Source organism: Microtus oregoni, unplaced genomic scaffold, assembly GCF_018167655.1.
Source record: "Microtus oregoni isolate MIOR12 unplaced genomic scaffold, Mior012 000011F_ref0000422, whole genome shotgun sequence".
Lineage (NCBI taxonomy): Eukaryota > Metazoa > Chordata > Mammalia > Rodentia > Cricetidae > Microtus > Microtus oregoni.
In genome coordinates this window covers 29,344,922-29,363,190 of record NW_024543070.1, presented here as the reverse complement: position 1 = coordinate 29,363,190, position 18,269 = coordinate 29,344,922, and the positions used below count along the sequence as shown (strand labels likewise).

At 44.5% G+C, this 18,269-nt stretch overlaps 1 protein-coding gene across 3 annotated transcripts; it reads left to right on the top strand.

Moving 5' to 3' along the window:
• The first annotated feature begins 508 nt into the window (after positions 1-508).
• LOC121453520 (zinc finger protein 271-like) lies at positions 509-17,604 on the top strand. 3 transcript variants are annotated; one of them, XR_005975021.1, is made up of 3 exons: positions 509-694; positions 922-1,131; positions 16,497-17,604. XR_005975021.1 is itself a non-coding variant. In XM_041660368.1 (3 exons), exon 3 carries the CDS (start codon positions 9,143-9,145, stop codon positions 10,742-10,744), a length of 1,602 nt encoding a protein of 533 aa, XP_041516302.1. In that variant the 5' UTR covers positions 509-694; positions 999-1,131; the 3' UTR covers positions 10,745-13,834. The 3 variants fall into 3 exon arrangements, 2 of the variants coding, with proteins under 2 accessions (XP_041516302.1, XP_041516301.1); XM_041660368.1 differs by lacking the exon at positions 16,497-17,604 and adding an exon at positions 9,143-13,834 and having other exon boundaries at positions 999-1,131; XM_041660367.1 differs by lacking the exon at positions 16,497-17,604 and adding an exon at positions 9,143-13,834.
• The last annotated feature ends 665 nt before the right edge of the window (positions 17,605-18,269 follow it).

The following is an 18,269-nucleotide window of genomic DNA, read 5'->3' as shown; positions in this document are numbered from 1 at the left end:
AACTGAAACAGGTGGGGTGGGGAGTGTGCAAAAGACAGCTGGGGATACAGTTCAGTAGTAGAATGTTTAACTAGCATGTTTAGTCCCCTGTATGGATGGATGGCAGGGAGGAGGGTGGGAGGAAAACCGAGGAATAAACTTAGGAAAGGGATTAAGGGGGGGGGGGGGGGGGGGCAGAGGCAGATGCAGAAGAGAAATGGATCACGAGAGTTATCCGGTCAGAAAAATACCTGACTTTATAAAGTTTTTATGAAAGATGATGGATCCTGACATTCACCTAAAGAATCACTAACCGCAGCAAAGGACAAGTCAATGCCTTAGGCTAAAGCTGGGAGCTGCAGTCCTGTACTGCAAGAACTAATTCACGCTGCTGTGAGGGAGTGAGGATGCACAATAGAGTTGGGATCCTCCCAGATTCCTAGAGCGGCCGGCTGAGGGAGCCTCCGAAAGGCGGAGAGATTGTAGGGGTGGTTGACAGGCAGTCTCTCCAGCACAGGAGAGTCAGAGGGGCGTCTTGGACACGGGGACCGAGCGGTTTCATGGCCTACTGTTCTGGATAGCTAGTCTGTGCTCACTGAGCCTTTATTCAACTGCATGAACGTCCGAAATGTTGGGGTGCTAGTGGAATCACGAAGTGGATGACCCCCCACCCCCCGTAATCAGCCTGCGGAGCTGGAAAAGAGATAGCTGCCTTGTAAGTGTTGGACGCGAACACTAAACCCCTCCCTGCACTTCCAGTCACACCCCTTGTTTAGTATTTTTAATTTCCAGTCTTATTTGAGCGCCGCATCTTGTAAGGGGAATTGAATTAAAGAGGGTTAATTCCCGCTTCCTGCACGATCGGAAAGGAAGCCTTCTCTAAGAGGAAAGGCTCCTGGAAGCTAAATAAGATTTTTCTCCTTCTCTTTGTTCCGTATCTAGAAGCCCTAGTCTCAGAAATGACATCTCCTCTGTACAGTGGTTCTAATCTGAACTCAGGGCTACCACATCGCCTGCAGGCTTCAGTCACTTGTGTGGACAAGAAGATCTTACAGAAGAAATGGTAATTCTCCACTCGTTTCCTGAGGTGTCCGGTTGTGCCTATGGAGATCCAGTTCAGCTGTGACTCTCAAGAGCGTCACCCTCTGTGAGGTGAGGAGCGGTGCGTTGCATGTTCCTTCCGTGGTACCAGTGGTCTCCATTGTCTACACCCTCTCTGGCAAGCCGTACCATGTCTTTTGTGCTCCAAGCCAAGTCATACGGCTTTGTTTTGAATTCTAGAGATACAGCTTTTATTCAGTCGCCTCTTCTTTTTAAAAATAGATTTTTATTAACTCTTTCACAATGTCATGCGTGTAAACAATGCATTTTGATCACATTCACCCCCACTCCCCCTACCAGTTACCCAGAGACCCTTCCCCCTTCATGTCGTGCCCCCCCCCCCAAGCTGCCTGGAGGAATGTTGAGATACCTTACTGTCTTGATCTTGTACAGATAATCATAACTGCAATGCGTTCAGTGTCGTGTCTGAAAATTAGCGGTCCACAGAATCCCTCCCCATCTTCAGCTCATCCAGCCTTTCTGCGCCCTCTTCTGGGGTGTCCCCTGCATCTAGGGAGAAGGCCGGTTACAATAGATGTCCCATTTAGGACTTAGCACTTACTAGTCACTGTGCTCAGTACTTTGACCAGCTATCAGTCTCTGCATTGACTGCTGACCACTACAGAGAGAAAGAAGCTTCTCTGGCCAAGGTTGAGGGCAGCACTAACCTAGGTATAGAAACTTCAATATTTAGAAGGCGGTTTGACAGCCTTTCCATTTAGCAAGGCACCAGCAGTGAGTTCCCCACCAGGACCTGTGGCTTTTAACCAGATTTCCAGTGCTGGGAATGATCAGGTTCAAATGCAATCCAAAAGCAGTTATTACTCCCTGTGGTGATTTGACGAAGAATGGCTCTGATGGGTTCATATATTTCAATGCTTCTCACTACTTGAGAAGGATCGGGAGGTATGGTCTTGTTGGAGAACATGTGTCACTGGGCGTGGGCTTTGATGTTTCAAAAGCCTAAGCCAGTGTTACTCTCGCCCTGCTCCCTGTGAATCTGTATGTAGAACTCTCAGCTACTCCTCCAGCACCATGTCTGCCGGTTATGATAGTGGACTAACCCTCTGAAACTGTAAGCAAGCCCCAGTTAAATGCTTTCTTCTATAATTGTTGTCACGGTCATGGAGTCTGTAGCATTAGAACAGTGACTAAGACACCCCCATAACCTTCGTGCCGTTATCGTACACGCAGGCACATCTTGCCTGCTAGTCGGGGTCTTAATTTCCTATTGCTGTGCTAAGGTGACATGAACAAGGCAATATAGAGGAGAGTCTGTTGGGGGCTCACTTACAATTTCAGAGAGTAAATGTCCATGACCATCATGTCAGAGTATGGCAGCAGGCAGGCGGAGAGAGCTAACTGGGAATGGCATGGGCTTTGAAAACTTCAAAGAAGCCCACCCCCAGTGACATACATTCTCCAAAAAGCCATACCTCCTAATCATCCTCAAACAATTCCACCAATGGGGGACCAAGCATTCAAAACTGTGCGCCTGTAGGAGCCATTCTCATTAAACCACCACCGGCAGAATTATAGCCTGCAGTGTTGCAGCGGGCATTGATGGGTTTTCTCTGCCCGTGGCCCATAGCACTTCCACACCCTATGAAATCTGGCCTGCAGAAAGAATATTTTCAGGTCAGCTCCAGCTTGATTTCTCTGTGTTCTGCAGCCGGAATGTGTTGTGTTTAATAGAGTCATACCATTGGGTTCTGGTGGGCAGCCAGGAGCAACGGCAATGGCCTGGGTTGTTTTAGGCCCGACACTAATTCAGGAGGATTTTCATTTCCTAACCCACATCTGCTTGGGGAAACACTGTCCACCGTGCTTGTGTTCAGGATCGTGGGGTATTGCTGGGACGGACCTCACCATGTTTTGGGGAGGGTTGTGTAAAGAAAAACCATTCGGTGTTCAGTGCTTGGTGAGCTATTTTGTAGGGTCTTGGAAGATAAGAATGTTGAGGGCAGATGGAGGCCTGGCTTGTGTAGTTTCACAGGGAAGTATAAGGACTCTGTCACCGCCATTTGCCGCTTTGAATTAAGATTCTGTCATTCTGAGCAGCTGGGGCTGAAGAGTCAGCCATAAAGCTGGATGGCAGTGGTGCAGGCCCTTAATCCCAGCCCTCGGGAGGCAACAGCAGGTGGATCTCTGTGAATCTGTGGTTAGCCTGGTCTACAGGGCAAGTTTCAGGAAACCCAGAGCTGTTACACAAAGAAGCCCTGTTTCAGAAAACCAAGAGAAAGAGAAGGAGAGAGTCACCATGTTAAAAGACTGGCACCTCTGAAGTGAACCTGTCGTTAGGGTTTCTTTCTTTCTTTTTTAAAAATGTGTTTATTTATTATGCATACGGTATTCTGCCTGCATGTATGTCTTCACGCCAGAAGAGGGTAAAAGATCTTATTACAGATGGCTGTGAGCTACCATGTGGTTGCTGGGAATTGAACTCAGGACCTCTGGAAGAGTAGCCAGTGCTCTTAACCTCAGAGCCATCTCTCCAGCCCTGTCGTTATTGGGTTTCTATTGCTGTGACGAGACACCATCACCATGGCAATTCTTATAAAGGAAATGTTTGATTTTGGTGGCTGGCTTACAGTTTAGAGGTTCAGTCCATTATCATCATGGCGGGGAGTATGTCAGCATGCAGGCAGATATGGTTCTGGAGCTGAAAGTCCTACATCTTGATCAAAAGGCAACAGGAACTGGTCTCCAACAGTGGGTGGTATCTTGAGCATAGGAAACCTCAAAGCCTGTCCCCACAGTGACACACTTCCTCCAGCAAGGTCATCCCTGTTCCAACAAAGCCACACCTCCCAATAGTGCCACTCCCTAGGAGCTTATGGGACCAATTACATTCAAACCACCTCAGAAACCTTTGCTTTGTTGGGACAATTGATGTTGGTTAGCTGGAGCTAAGAAATTGATGGTGATTAAGAAAAGACTAGCATCATTGAGATGAGATCTCCTGGAAAGTGTTTCCTCAGGGTCAGCCCACAGAGGCTGTGTCAGAAGCAGTCAAAGCTGTGCCACGTGCTGGCGGCTGGACTTGGGGATCTCAGAGTCACCCAGGAGGTTCTGGTTTTGAAGGCATGAAGAGCAGCTGAGGCTTGGCACTGGGAGAGGTCAGGAGAGGCCATTGGTGCAGGTGCACACCTCAGTATCAGTTGAAGCAGTTGAAGGCTCGGAATTGAAGGGGTCATGCAGAGAAGTTGAGGCTTCACAAAGAGAGCCTGAGAGGCTGTTGGTGAGCGCCCAGCCCAGCTGCAGCAGAAAAATAACCACCAAGAGGAGCAGCGAGAGTGGAGTGGAGCCGGGACACTGCACTCCACCCCCACAGCCTCTGCATCAGCTCCTGCCTCCGGGTTCCTGCCCTCACTGCTTTTGATGCTGGCTGTTTTATAGAACTGCGAGTGGAATAAACCCTTTCCTCCACGAGTGGCTTTGGTTATGGTGTTTCCTCAAAGCCAAGGTAACCCTAGCTAAGACAAGTGGATGCCATTTGTATCGGAATAAATTCAGTAGTTCGTATTTCCCATGGCCGTGACAAAGTACCCTGACAAAGGCGACTTAAGGGAGAATGGACTTATCCCAGCTCACAGCTCAGCAGCGCAGCCCACCGTGGTGAAAATCTCACCAACAGGAACCCGAGGCATTGGTCACATCAGTGTGCCACCCAGAAGCAGAGAAGGTGAATGCTCGTCTTCAGGTCCCTTGATGCTTCTTAGATACTGATTAATCAGGGTGATCCCCTACATGTGGTGATCCCCTACATGTGGTGATCCCCTACATGTGGTGATGTAATGCTATTAAAATCTCTTACATTCTAAGTGATTAGAACTTTTGCGAGACCTCACAGCAGAGTTAATGAGTGACCTCACACCTTGAGGTCACTTGAGACCGCTATTGTACTGTGTATTCAGCCTGTCCAACCTGTCTTTAAGAGAACACTATAACAACCAACTTTACTTGTCTTGTATTTCCCGTGTTATCAACTTTTACAATTAGGTTAATGCATAGCTGTAATCTTAAATCCTTAATTATAGCTCAGAGTTCTTTATCTAGTTCATATTATAAACTCATTTTCTTACATTATTTAAGTCTTGGGCAGGGCTTTTATCCTACAGGCTCTTCAGAGTGCCATTGTGTGGGCCTAAAATTAAACTTGAGAGAAGAGGTACCCCCAAAGAATTTTCTAGAGTCCTTGCTTATGGGATAGAGCAGCAACATATTCTGCTTCTGAAACACAACAACATATTCCTTGGAATTGTGACCAGTCATTATGACCAGTGTCTATAGTATGAAGAGCCTGAAATGACCAAGAGGCAAATTTACTGGCAATCCTGACCGTGTTCCATAGTAGAAGCATCTCTCCGTTGAGCGCTATAACTTCAAACTTACCAGGCCCAGGATTGGGGATAGGAAGCAAAAATAGCCTAAGTGGATGGTCAGGTGTATAATGGGGGACAGTGAGATGGCTTGGCAGTAAATGGTTAAGGTATTTACTGAGTTCAATCCCCAGGACCCACATGTGTGGAAGAAGAGAACTGGCTCCCATAAATTGTTCTCTGGCCTCCATAATCATAAAATACACCGTTGCACACGCACACATGCACGTGCACATGTGTGTGTGTGCGTGCGCGCGTGCTCTCTCATGCGTGTGTGTGTGTGTGTAATATATTTCTCATATAGAGGAGGAATTATTCTCATGACTCCTGTGCTGGCTAGTTCAACTTGACACAAGCTAAAGTCATCTGAGAGGAAGGAACCTCAGTTGAGAAAATGCATCCATAAGACTGGGCTGTAAGTAGGCCCGTAGGGCATTTTCTTAATTAGTGATTGATGGGGGAGGGCCCAGCTCATTGTGGGTAGTGCCACTCCTGGGCTGGTACTCCTTGCTGCTGTAAGAAAGCAGGCTGAGCAAGCCATGATGAACAAGCCAGCAAGTAGCAGCCCTCCATAGCATTAACATCAGCTCCTCCTCCAGGTTCCTGCCCTGTGTGAGGTCCTGCATTAGCTTCCCTCAATGGACTGTGTCTCTGGATCTGTAAGCCAAATAAAACCTTTTTTCCCCAGTTGCTTTTGGTCATGGTGTTTCATCACAGCAATAATAACCCTAACTAAAACAGCTCCTCCAACTCTCAGTTCCTGTAATGCATTTGTGTTTGACCATTTTAAAAAAAAATAGACAGCTTTTGTTTTTTGTTCTTTGGCATAGGGCACATAGTATGTCCTCTATGAGAACTTTCCTAGTGTAGCCTTTAGAACATTCCCTCATCATCCCAAGTCTGCATCCTTCTCAGTGGAACATACATAAGACCCATGAGCTCCAGGTATTTGAGGTTACTGCTCTACTTCCTTTCTTAGATTACTTTTTTCGAGGTTGTATTATATAGGCTAGCATGATAACAAACAGAATTACCATAAATAAATACAGCTCTGTATCTGCAGTGTGAAAACAAATTTCATGACAAAACTGGTCCTGTACAATGAATCTGCCTCCAGGAACCTGACTGATTGCACTGTTCACTCTGGTTGTTGAATATTCAGGCATACGGAATTGATAATAGGCATGCCCCCTTGGGGAGAGGAGATCCCTATGTTTGTAGCTATGTATAGCCGTCATCCTTGCTGCTGTGACCATTCTATACATCAGTCAGCCATGTCAGCTGGAATAGAGGCTGATTGACGTAGTTCTGTGGATGTTCTTGTCTTTCAGGTTGAGAGGCTTGTTTGCTGGTTACCTTCTGCTGAAAATGTACAAAGAACACAATATATGTGCATACTGAGCCCATTCCGGAAGGTCTATCCCAATGTTTCTCCCAGGGTTCTACTTTCTTTCTAGCATTCCAATCTTGTTCTTTCCATGTATTTGATAAGTGATTTGTCATTAGCCATGAGTCAATCTAGGCTTATATCCTAGACTATTTCCTTTCATAAATAGTAGACAGACGGTAGTTTTATTTCTAAAGTTCTGCCTGTGGGAGAATTTGCTTTGACCAGTGTCTGAGACCATCCTGAGCGGGAAGATGAGTGAACGTTTTCAGACCCTTCTGTAAACCTGTCCTGAAATCATCTAGTACATAATAAGAAGTTTGTAATGTGTAGCCATTTAGTATTCTGTAATCAAGAAGTCCTCATTGGTGCCTATAAAGTCAAGTTTCACTCAAGAGTGTTGTGAAGAGAGGGGGTGGGCCCTTTGTTTGTCCTGGCCCCCTGGCTAGCTTACACCTGAAATAATCACACAGAAACTGTATTAATTAAAACACTGCTTGGCCATTAGCTCTAACTTCTTATTGGCTAACTCTTACATATTAGTTTAGCCCATCTCCATTAATCTGTGTATTGCCACATGCCATGGCTTACTGGCAAGATTCTAACCAGCGACCATCTCAGCCAGAAGATCCATGGTGTCTCCCACTCTGTCCTTCTTCCCAGCATTCAGTTCTGTCTTCTCTGCCTACTTAAGTTCTGCCCTATAAGGCCCAAAGCAGTTTCTTAATTCATTAACCAATAAAAGCAACACATGGACAGAAGAACCTCCTACACCACAAAAGTAGCAACCCAGCTAGGTATGGTAGCATGCACCTGTAATCCCAGCACTGGTGAGCCAGAGGCAGGAGGACTACCCTGAGTCCAAAGCCATCTTAAGCTACAAAGTGACTTCAAAGCCATCCAAAGGCTACACTACAAACAAAAATAAAGGAGGTGGGGTAGCTAGCATCTGTCTTCTCAGCACTCAAGAGTTGAGACAGAAGGATTACCATGAGTTGCAGGCCAAACTGGGCTACAGCATATCTCAAACAAAAGCAAAACTAGCAAACATGTAATTTCTTTGGTCATTTTGGGGGACAGTGAGATGACTCAGAGGCTGAAAACACTTAGCACCCAGCCTGCCAACCTAAGTGTGAGCCCCAGGACCCACACGATAGAAGGAGAGAACCAGCTACCTTCCACAATTTATCCTTTAATCCCAGCACTCTGGGGGTGGAGACAGGAGTGATATGGCTGGGCAGAGAGAGGAACATAAAGGGAAAGGACAGGAACTCAGTGGTGTGGAATCTGAGGATTCATGGAGACAGGATCCCGCCATTGTGGTCTGGAGATTTGGTAGAGGTAAAAGGTCTCTGTAGTGGTCAGATGTTTGCTTTTCTGATCTTCATGTTGAACCCCAGTATCTGTCCCTGGGTTTTTATTATTCATGCTACACATGGTATAAAGAACCACACAAAAGCATACATAATTTTTAAGTGTACTGGCACACACAATTAAAAAATGAAATCAGTCTTTACATCAAAATTGATTCCTTGTTACTCTCACTAAGGCATGCAGATTGAAAAAGTAGAAAGAACTTGACCATCTTACTACTCCGGCCCTCTTGTTTGTGATGCCAAATGTAACTCCAGCTGGAGATCATAATAAAAAAATACCAGAGTCATTTTGCAATAGATGTTGTTGTATGAAAATTCAACTTTAAACCGCTGTCTTGAACTGATCCTGCTTGTGACTTTTTGTAGAAAGTATTTAGAATACAGTGCATTTCTGTGTGTGATAACTTTTTTACTGTTTCTTAAAGGTAGATGCAAAGGAATTGAACAGTTTTTATTTCTCTCTTATTATTTTTCTTTAGTACCTTACTTTTAGCCTAAATACCTGAGCATTGCTAGGTAAAACCCAACCCACTTCTGTTTCCTATGCTTTTTATACTGCTTGCTTTAAGTATATTAGCAAGTTATTAGCTCTCACCTAATCACACTCTTATTATCATAGTGAATCAATTTCAGTTTTCCCAGGTCATCTGTGAAAATCATACTTTTGTATCTGATAAGTCCATTCCACAAAATGGGATCCATTATTACTTATTGATTCTTCCAGTTTTCCTCAGTCTTCTTCAGTGTAGGAAGCCTCTCAGCTCATTTGCAGTCCCCCACCTTAACCGCGAGGATCACCTTGTACCACATCCTTCCCTCTCCTGGTAACATCTATAGACAAACACTGATTTGCTGCATCTGGAACTTATCTGCAACATGGAGCACATTTTCCATTGGGATTTTGTTTACTTTTCCAGATGGTGAGACCAAGATCAAGATTGGAGAGCCAGCTTCAGAGGAGGAAAATGACAGGAAACACTGAAGAACCTGGCAGCCTCAAGGAGGATGTTCTCCCGAATTCCAGAGGCAAAGAATTCCGTGAATTGGGGGACGAATTGAATGAAAAGCCCCGCTTAAGAAGAAGACAGTATACCTGTGATGAATGTGGCCAGCACTTTGCTTGGAAAACGGGTCTCGTTAGACACCAAAAAACTCACTGGGACAGACCACACGAATGCGATGAATGTGGAAAGGGCTTTCGTTCGCGCTCAGCCCTGGCTCTACATCAGAGAATTCATACTGGAGAGAAACCCTATCCATGCAATTGGTGTATTAAAAGCTTTAGTCGGAGCTCAGACCTTGTCAAACATCAAAGAGTCCACACTGGGGAAAAGCCTTACAAATGTAAGGAGTGTGGGAAGGCCTTCAGCCAGAGCTCGGATCTCATCATACACCAGAGAATCCACACAGGAGAAAAACCCTACCCGTGCGGTCATTGTAGCAAAAGCTTTAGCCAGCACTCAGACATGGTCAAACATCAGAGGATCCACACTGGAGAGAAGCCTTATATGTGTAGCCAGTGTTATAAACATTTCAGCCAGAGCTCTGATCTTATAAAACATCAGCGAACCCACACTGGGGAGAAACCATATAAGTGTAAAGCTTGTAAGAAGGCCTTTAGTCAGAGCTCCGATCTTATTCTCCATCAGCGAATCCACTCTGGGGAGAAACCATATTCATGTAATCAGTGTAGCAAACGTTTCAGTCAGAACTCAGACCTTATTAAACACAGAAGGATTCACACTGGAGAGAAGCCATATAAATGTAACGAATGTGGAAAGGCTTTTAATCAGAGCTCGGTCCTTATTCTGCATCAGAGAATTCATACCGGAGAGAAACCCTACCTATGTAACCAGTGTACCAAAACCTTCAGTAGGTTTTCAGATCTCCTTAACCATCAGCGAATTCACACTGGAGAGAAGCCGTACCCGTGTGGTCAGTGCAGTAAAACGTTCAGTAGGAGGTCGGATCTTATTAAACATCATAGAGTCCACACTGGGGAGAAGCCCTATGAATGTAAGTGTGGGAAGGCCTTCAGTCAGAGCTCCAACCTTGTTCTCCACCAGAGAATCCACACCGGGGAAAAACCCTATCCCTGCAGTGACTGTGCCAAGAGTTTCAGTCGCCGTTCAGACCTCGTAAAGCATCAAAGAACACATACTGGCGAGAAACCATATACATGCGATCTGTGCGATAAAAGCTTCAGTCAAAGCACAGACCTCACGAAACATCGGAGAATGCATTCGGGTGAAAAGTCCTACCACTGTGATAGTTGCGGCAAAGCCTTTAGTCAGAGTTCTGACCTCATCCTTCACCGTAGAATATACACAAGAAAAAAACCCTCTGAGTGCTCGCTGTGCACCCGATGTTTCCGTCAGAATTCAGGCCGTATCAAACACCGGAGAAGCCACACTGAAGAGAAACCCTACCCATGTGCTAAGTGCGGCAGAAGCTTTAGTAGGAGCGTTGATCTCTTTAACCATCAGAGAATACACGTTGGAGAAAAACCGCAAAAATAATACCCTTGGGAAATTGCTGGGAATGACCCTTCTGTACACTGAGTATGTGTACTCTCAAGACAGGCCGGTAGCCAGACCGGAAGTTAGGCGGGAAAGTCAACCAGAATGATGGGAAGAGCGGGGGTGGAGTCAGGCAGACGTCCTAGCTGCCTAGGAAGTAAGACATGCTAGAGGACAGGTAAAGCCGTGAGCGATGTGGCAATACATAGATTAATAGTAATGGGTTAATTTAAGTGTAAGAGCTAGTAGCAAGCCTGAGCTTTCGGCCAAGCATTTATAATTCATATTCAGCCTCTGAGTCGGTTATTTAGGACCCAGGAGTTGGGACAGGAAACATCTGTTTACAGGAAACCTTTCGGAACTGTGACCAGTGTCACTGAATATCAAAGGATGCACATAGAAGGGAAACCACCCTCAGTTCGGGTTAGCAGACAGACGTTTTAACAAACCTGATCATGGTAACTTTAAGAAAACCCATTCTAGCCAGGTGGTGATGGCGCATGCCTTTAACTTCAGCCTTCAGGAGGCAAAGGCAGGCAGATCTACATAGCGAACTTCAGGACAGCAAGGGCTACACAGAGAAACCCTGCCTTGGATGGAAAAAGAAGAAGTAGGAAGGAAGAAAAAGAAGGGAGGAAGGAAGAAAAAGATTCTTCCTAAGGAGGAAGAATTGCATGAATGTGACAGCTATGGGAAAGTCTGGTGCACAGATTATGATCCCACACGTGAAAAAGGTTTTAATCAATGTCCAGCCCATGCTCCATTTAAAAAATAGAAATTCTTACCCTTTATATAATCTAAGAAAATCTCTTACAATTCACAGCAATATCATTATAAAATATAAGACATTAATGTGGAACTTACCATATTTAAAACTAAATGTGGAAAGTCTCAATCAAAATTATGAGGAAAATATATTCATCTTAGAATCTCAAACCTTTATTTTTTTATATATATATATATTTTTTGATTTTTCGAGACAGGGTTTCTCCGTAGCTTTTGGTTCCTGTCCTGGAGCTAACTCTTGTAGACCAGGCTGGCCTCGAACTCACAGAGATCCGCCTGCCTCTGCCTCCCGAGTGCTGGGATTAAAGGCGTACGCCACCACCGCCGGCTAACTCAAACCTTTATTGAGTCTAAATTACCAAGTGCATATCAGAAATTACTTCAGAGAATGCAAGGAAACCTTAAATCCTGTGATTAAAGTGTTATTAATGCTGACGTCACACATATCCTCTAGAGATGGAGAGTTGGGTCCTATGAGTATAAACTGAGTATAAATTCCATGCCACTTTGTCTCCGTGATTTGTTGGTATTGGTCTAGTTTTGGTTTCCTCGTGAGCATGAATCCCTATGGTGCACAGAGCACGGCTAGTTTAATTTTCAATAATGCAGACCGATATTGAACAAAATGGAGCTGTGGTATTGTGGTCCTGTAAATACTGTAGTTCCATGATATCCATGGGGGCTATGCCCATAAGGCATAGAACTTCACCAGTCAGCTGACAGTCTTGCTAAGTCCAGATAGACTGTGAATAGGAAAAGTACATGACCCTTTGTATTAGTGATAGAGGTTCTCAGTTCCTAACTAACAGTTCCAAACTTTGTGTGCCAGTGACTCAAATCCTACCTAGTGTTAGTGTCTTTGCTGCTCTTCTTCCAGCCAGAACCATCAGCTACCAGAAGTTCTTGCAATTTTTCCGAGAGATGGAGCTAGCTGGTCCCAGCACTGGTTACCAGCCATTCTCAGTGGTAACAGTTCTAAGGAAACCAGCCAGTGTATACTCCCCTGAAATCATAAATATGCAAAACCATCCTGAAGAGATGCTATTGGTACTGGTGCTGCAGCAATGCATGGGCTGACAAGATGGAATGAGAGAAGGGCAGATTATAGAGGCAAAAGAAATAGACACATGTGTGTTTGTGGTGTCCTGCTGATGAACTGCAGACTTTATGCAACTTTAGGTTGTGAGCAGGAGAAGGGTCTGGTGTGGGACAATTGTATTCTGTCAATTATGTTTTAAATAAACACTGATTGGCCAGTAGCCAGGCAGGCAGTATAGGTGGGACAACCAGACAGGAAGTAGAGGCGGGTCAAAGAGAACAGGAGAATTCTGGGAAGGAGAAAACCCATTCCTCCCGAGTTCTGTGCAGACACTGAAGAAGCAGGATGTGACCTGCCCCGTTGAAAAAGGTACCGAGCCATGTGGCTAACATAGATAAGAATAATGGGCTAATATAAGTAATAAGAGCTAATAAGAAGCCTGAGCTAATGGGCCAATCAGTTTATATCTATGTAGACTCTGTGTGATTTTCTTTGGTACCTAAAGACTGTGGGAACCGAGCAGGACAGAAATCCCAACAAGCAGGCCCTCATGTTACAAGGGTCCTTTATGGTTATGGAGACAATTGAAGCATCAGCTGGTACCAACCAGCTACATAGCTAGAGTGTGTAGTCCCTCGCTGTGGTTGCTGTGCACTTTGGAAGATTTGACCCTCTGTATCACGTAAACAGTACTGCATTCTTAACACCATTTCCTGATTTAAGCACTCACTGTGCACCAAGTCTACAACTTGCATTTTGAGATGTTAGACTAATAATAAAATTTCCCTTCACAATTTCACAAGATTCATTCTTACTGGAACATCGTCAGGTCTTTTTTCTTCCCTTAAATGAAAACCTTCCACTTTTTCACTTACAGCTGATAAAACTGTCTTCTCTTCAGCTTCTCTAATTGCCAGCACCACTTCATCCTGGGGCCATCGTTCAGTGAAGTAAGGATTACTTGAACTTAAGCAATGAGAGTATGGAGACGGAATCTGATGGCCCAGATGGCTACCAGTGACTAATGGAGAAAATAATACATGGGAAATTGGCATCCTAGACAAGGCAGTGATTCACATTCTGGAGGGTGTGCAAAGGGGTTCAGGGTTTCACTTCTGAATGCACTGAGAGACTATGGGAGGTTCCAGGCAAAGGAGCAACATGATGGCGAGGACTAATGTGGAAAACAAAGACCATTTAGTTTCTTAAATGCTTCTTTATAGTCTGAGGGCTTTTGTTATTTGAAACAGGGTGTATGCAGAGCAAGCTGGCTTGAAACTCAAAAGATGTGCTGGGATTAAAGGCATCCACCAGCACCACATTTTTATGTATTATCTTATGTAGGATATACAGTAGAAAATATATAAAAATAAAAAACTACCTCAAACTTGAGTCCACAAGTAGTATGCTAGCACTATAGACTTCATCTGCATGATGCCACATGTGTGTGTGTGTGTGTGTGTGTGTGTGTACATACACACACACATATTTATAGTCTTAGAATTTTATTGATCTGGAGAGATACCATGACCACACCAACTCTTATAAAGGAAAAGAGAAAAAATATTTAATTGGGGTGGCTTACAGTTTCAGAAGTTTAGTCCATTATTATGGCAGCATGCAGGCAGACATGGTGCTGGAGAAGGAGCCAAGAGTTCTATAACTTGATCCACAGGCAACAGGAAGAAGACTGAACTGTTGCATTGGGTGTAGCTTGAGCATTGAAGACCTCACCCCCCACACACACACACAGTGACACACTGTAGTAGGAGCCATGGGCTGCGTTCCTGCCACCCGGCTCCTGGCCGCCAGCTAGCTTATGCCCCAAAATAACAACACACAAACTGTATTCGTATAAACACTGCTTGGCCCATTTCTATTCATATATGTAGCATCACGAGGTGTACTTACCGGGAAGATTCTAGCCTATGTCCATCCTGGGTCAGAGCTTCATCGCGTCTGCCCCAGAGAGGAGAGGAAATGGTGTCTGTGCTCACTTCCTCTTTCTCCCAGCATTCTGTTCTGTTTACTCTGCCTACCTAATTTTCTGTCCTATCAGGGCCAAGGCAGTTTCTTTATTTAACCAATGACCTTCCTCCATCATTACACTTCCTCCAAGGTCATACATTCTAATAGTGCCACTCTTTATGAAGGCCTTTTCTTTCAAACCACTACATACAGTGTGTAAACCACACACACACACACACACACACACACACACACACACACACACGTATCTTAGGGTTCTATTGCTGTGATAAAACACCACGACCAAAAGCAACTTGGGAGTAAACAGTCTACTTCATTTAGACTTTCACATCATAGTTCATCATGGAAAGAACTCAGGCTGGGCAGGAACCCGGAGGCAGGACTGCTGCAGAGACCATGGAGGAGTGCTTACTGGTGCTCAGTGCTTACTCAGACCACATTCTTACATCATCCAGGACCACCTGATGAGGGGTGACACCACCCACAATGAGCCGGGCTCTTCCACATTAATCAAGAAAATGTCCTATAAACTTGCATAAGATTCTTTCCGTCATACTAGGTATTGGGCTCACAGAGGTTCAAGACAATGGATCTAAAATAGAGTGCCCTTCTCCCAAAAACCCATGCTGGGTTAAGGTAATTGTGCAGAGCTCCCAGGACCACAGGCAGTAAGTGTGAAGGCAGTGCCCTGAGCCATGTTTGCTAGGTACAGCAGTGTGCTGGCCGTCAATGTGACACAAGCTAGTGCCCCCACCGTGCTGGCCCGTGGAGCATGTGGTGCATGTTCTGGATTGATGAGAGATGGGGAGGGCCCAGTTCACTGCAGGTTGTGTCACCCCTAGGCTGGTGGCCCTGGTTGCTCTAAGAAAGCAGGTTTAAGACGCTATTAGGCACAAGCCAAACCAGCATTCCTCCATGGCCTCTACATCAGTTCTTCAAGTTTCTGTCTGGAGTTCCTGCCCTGACTGAACTCAGAGACAGAAGTCAAGTCTGGGCAGGAACTCAAGTAACCTGAGAGTTGTAAGATGAAGTAAACTCTTTCCTCCCCCAGCTGCTTTCGGTCATGGTGTCTATCACAGCAATAGACACCTAGCAGATTCAGCAGTTTAACATACCTGGACCCAATTAATCTGTTGGAGACAATGTATGAAAAGTTGTTCAGACTTAATGAAAGCCACTGTTAGAATGTCAAGTATGGGAATGGTGTGTGAATCGGGGAGGGGAGAGGGTAAAGTAACACATGGCAGAGGCTGACAGAGTCCAAATTATATAAGGCCATTGCTAATTTTATTAACTTATATAATGTGTGAATCTAGAATTAAAACTACAAGTTTTCTACAAATCAACAAGAAAATACAAATACCCTATATTAATCAGGACAAATACAATTATCTTAAACAAGAAAGGGACTTTATTGGCTCACAAACTTTAAAGTCCAGAGGTAGGGCAGGCTTTAGGCACAACTGGATCTAGGGCCTCCAGAAAAATGACATCAAAACTTAGTTTTTCACCATCTCTGCTAGCCTCTGAGTTTCTCCTCAGAGACTTTCTCCACATAGGAAAAGTGCAGGCTCCTGTCGTCCTTGGGTCTCCAGTGTCTCCAAAACCTTCTTTCCAGGATTTGCTGTTTTCTTGAGCACTCTCCTTAGCCTGCTTCAGATTGATGCCCGCTGTTTAATCACTGTGGCTAGTGTGACTCGGGAGACGAGCCTGGTCATGTGCTCACCAAAGCCATATGGAATGGGTTAACCACAAGAAATAGGGATACTGTTGTCATAAATGAGGAAAGAGATGCTGAACAAACACAGATACCCACATAACCCAGTACAAAGGCAATAGAAGCATGAATGAACAATCCTCCGGAAATTATAAATGACCAACTTCACTATTCGTCAGGGAAATGCAAATAGGTTTCTTCTCTCTCCTTTTCCCAAACAGATAAGGGCTGTCCAGTGTGGGTAAGGCGGCTCTGTGGGCAATGAGTACTCTACAGAGGTGAAGACTCTACAGCTATCTGTCAGAAGATGGAGGAGAGTGTCAGGCAACAAGTGCCTTACAGCCAGCCATCCACCTTCCAGGAGTATGAAGACCAGAATATATAAGACAAAGATGTCTTAAAATTCATAATAATCCCGTTTATTTAAAGGGTGTCCACATTTCTGTATATTCACATGGAAATGTGCACAAACTGTACTAGGATGTACAGTAAACTGGAAAATGGAACTGACCTGGGAAAATGGTCTTACATTTGTCTCTCTTATGATGTTAATGTAGTCATTTATACTTTCATAATTAGAACAAAGGAAGAAAAGATCAAGACCAAAACAGGACATAAAACAGCCAATGAACAAAAAAAAAATGTTCCTTCTTACTAATAAAGGCGCACATGCACGCGTGCACACACATACATGCATGCACACACACAAAGAAAAAAGAAAATGATAAAAAGACCTGGTCTGTAAGACGAGCAAAACCTTTTCAGGCTGCAGTACTGTCAGGAGAGCAGGCAAACAGGCGTTCTTGCTATTAATGGAGTTATTGGTCCAACTTTTAAAGTTGTATTTCCTCAAAAATGTCAAATATGTACTTCCTGACCCAATGAATTCATTTCTAGTTATTTGTGTTAAAGGGACAACTACATAGGTAGTAGAATCTATGTTTATGGATAGCAACTGTATCTGTTATGCATAAAGAACCTACAAACCCATCAGTAGAGATGGGTTAGATGGACTGCAAAGGAATACTATAACTATGGAAAATGCCTACAGCAGTGGGGGAGGGAAAACCAGTCTCTCTACGGTAGATGGAGCTATGTAACGACCTCAGGTCTGTTGAGGATTAAAGCAGAGTAAGGCACTTTAGTTGGTGCCTGTACTCAATCCAAGACTGTTATTTTAAAGGTGTTTGCTTAAACGTGTATAGAGCTAAATTTGGAAGGACAATAAACCAGATTACCACCATTTCTGGCTAAATCTGATGTCTTTTTTCATCTTTTGTTTCTGCGTTGTGGAAAATTTAAATGGGTATATATAATAACTTTCAAGTTTATTAAACTTGTACTGCCATCTTTTTGTTTTTTTTTTTTTTTAATTTGGTTTTTTGAGACAGGGTTTCTCTGTGTAGTCCTACTCCTTGCTGTCCTGGAACTCACTCTGTAGACCAAGTTTGCCTTGAACTCACAAACAACCACCTACCTCTGCCTCTGGAGTGCTGGAATTAAAGGTGTGCACCACCACCCTGGCTAAGACCATCACTCTTCACAGAATAAGCAAGCAAACAAACAAACTAGCCTGTGGAATCCACAGAACTAGGTTGTGTTGCAGTTCTAAGTGGCCATTTCCAAGTCACAAGTTCCGAGATTGTTGGGTCTTGTTTTCCTAGTCCACAACTCTAGATGATTAAGTACTCCAAGCATGTTTAGCAGGCACCCTCCCCGAAGCTCACACGAATCTAAGACAGGCTGCTAATGGTCAAACATCTGTGAATATAAAATCACCAGACACCCTGTTGGGCCCATTAGTGTGCATGCCTTCACAGAAGTGCTCACATGTTAACCAGAAAGGTGTTGGCTAGGCTGCTGCTTGCCACCTGCTCATGTCTACTTCATCAGACTGGGTACCCCCAAATTATGATGATCTGTGTGGGGACAGTTCTGAAGACAGCAATCACTACCTGTTACTGTAAATTATCTGTCTAGTGGAGACTTACGCC

Coding starts and splice junctions, on each gene's coding strand:
- LOC121453520 (XM_041660368.1), top strand. CDS start 9,143: ATGGTGAGACCAAGATCAAGATTGGAGAGCCAGCTTCAGAGGAGGAAA.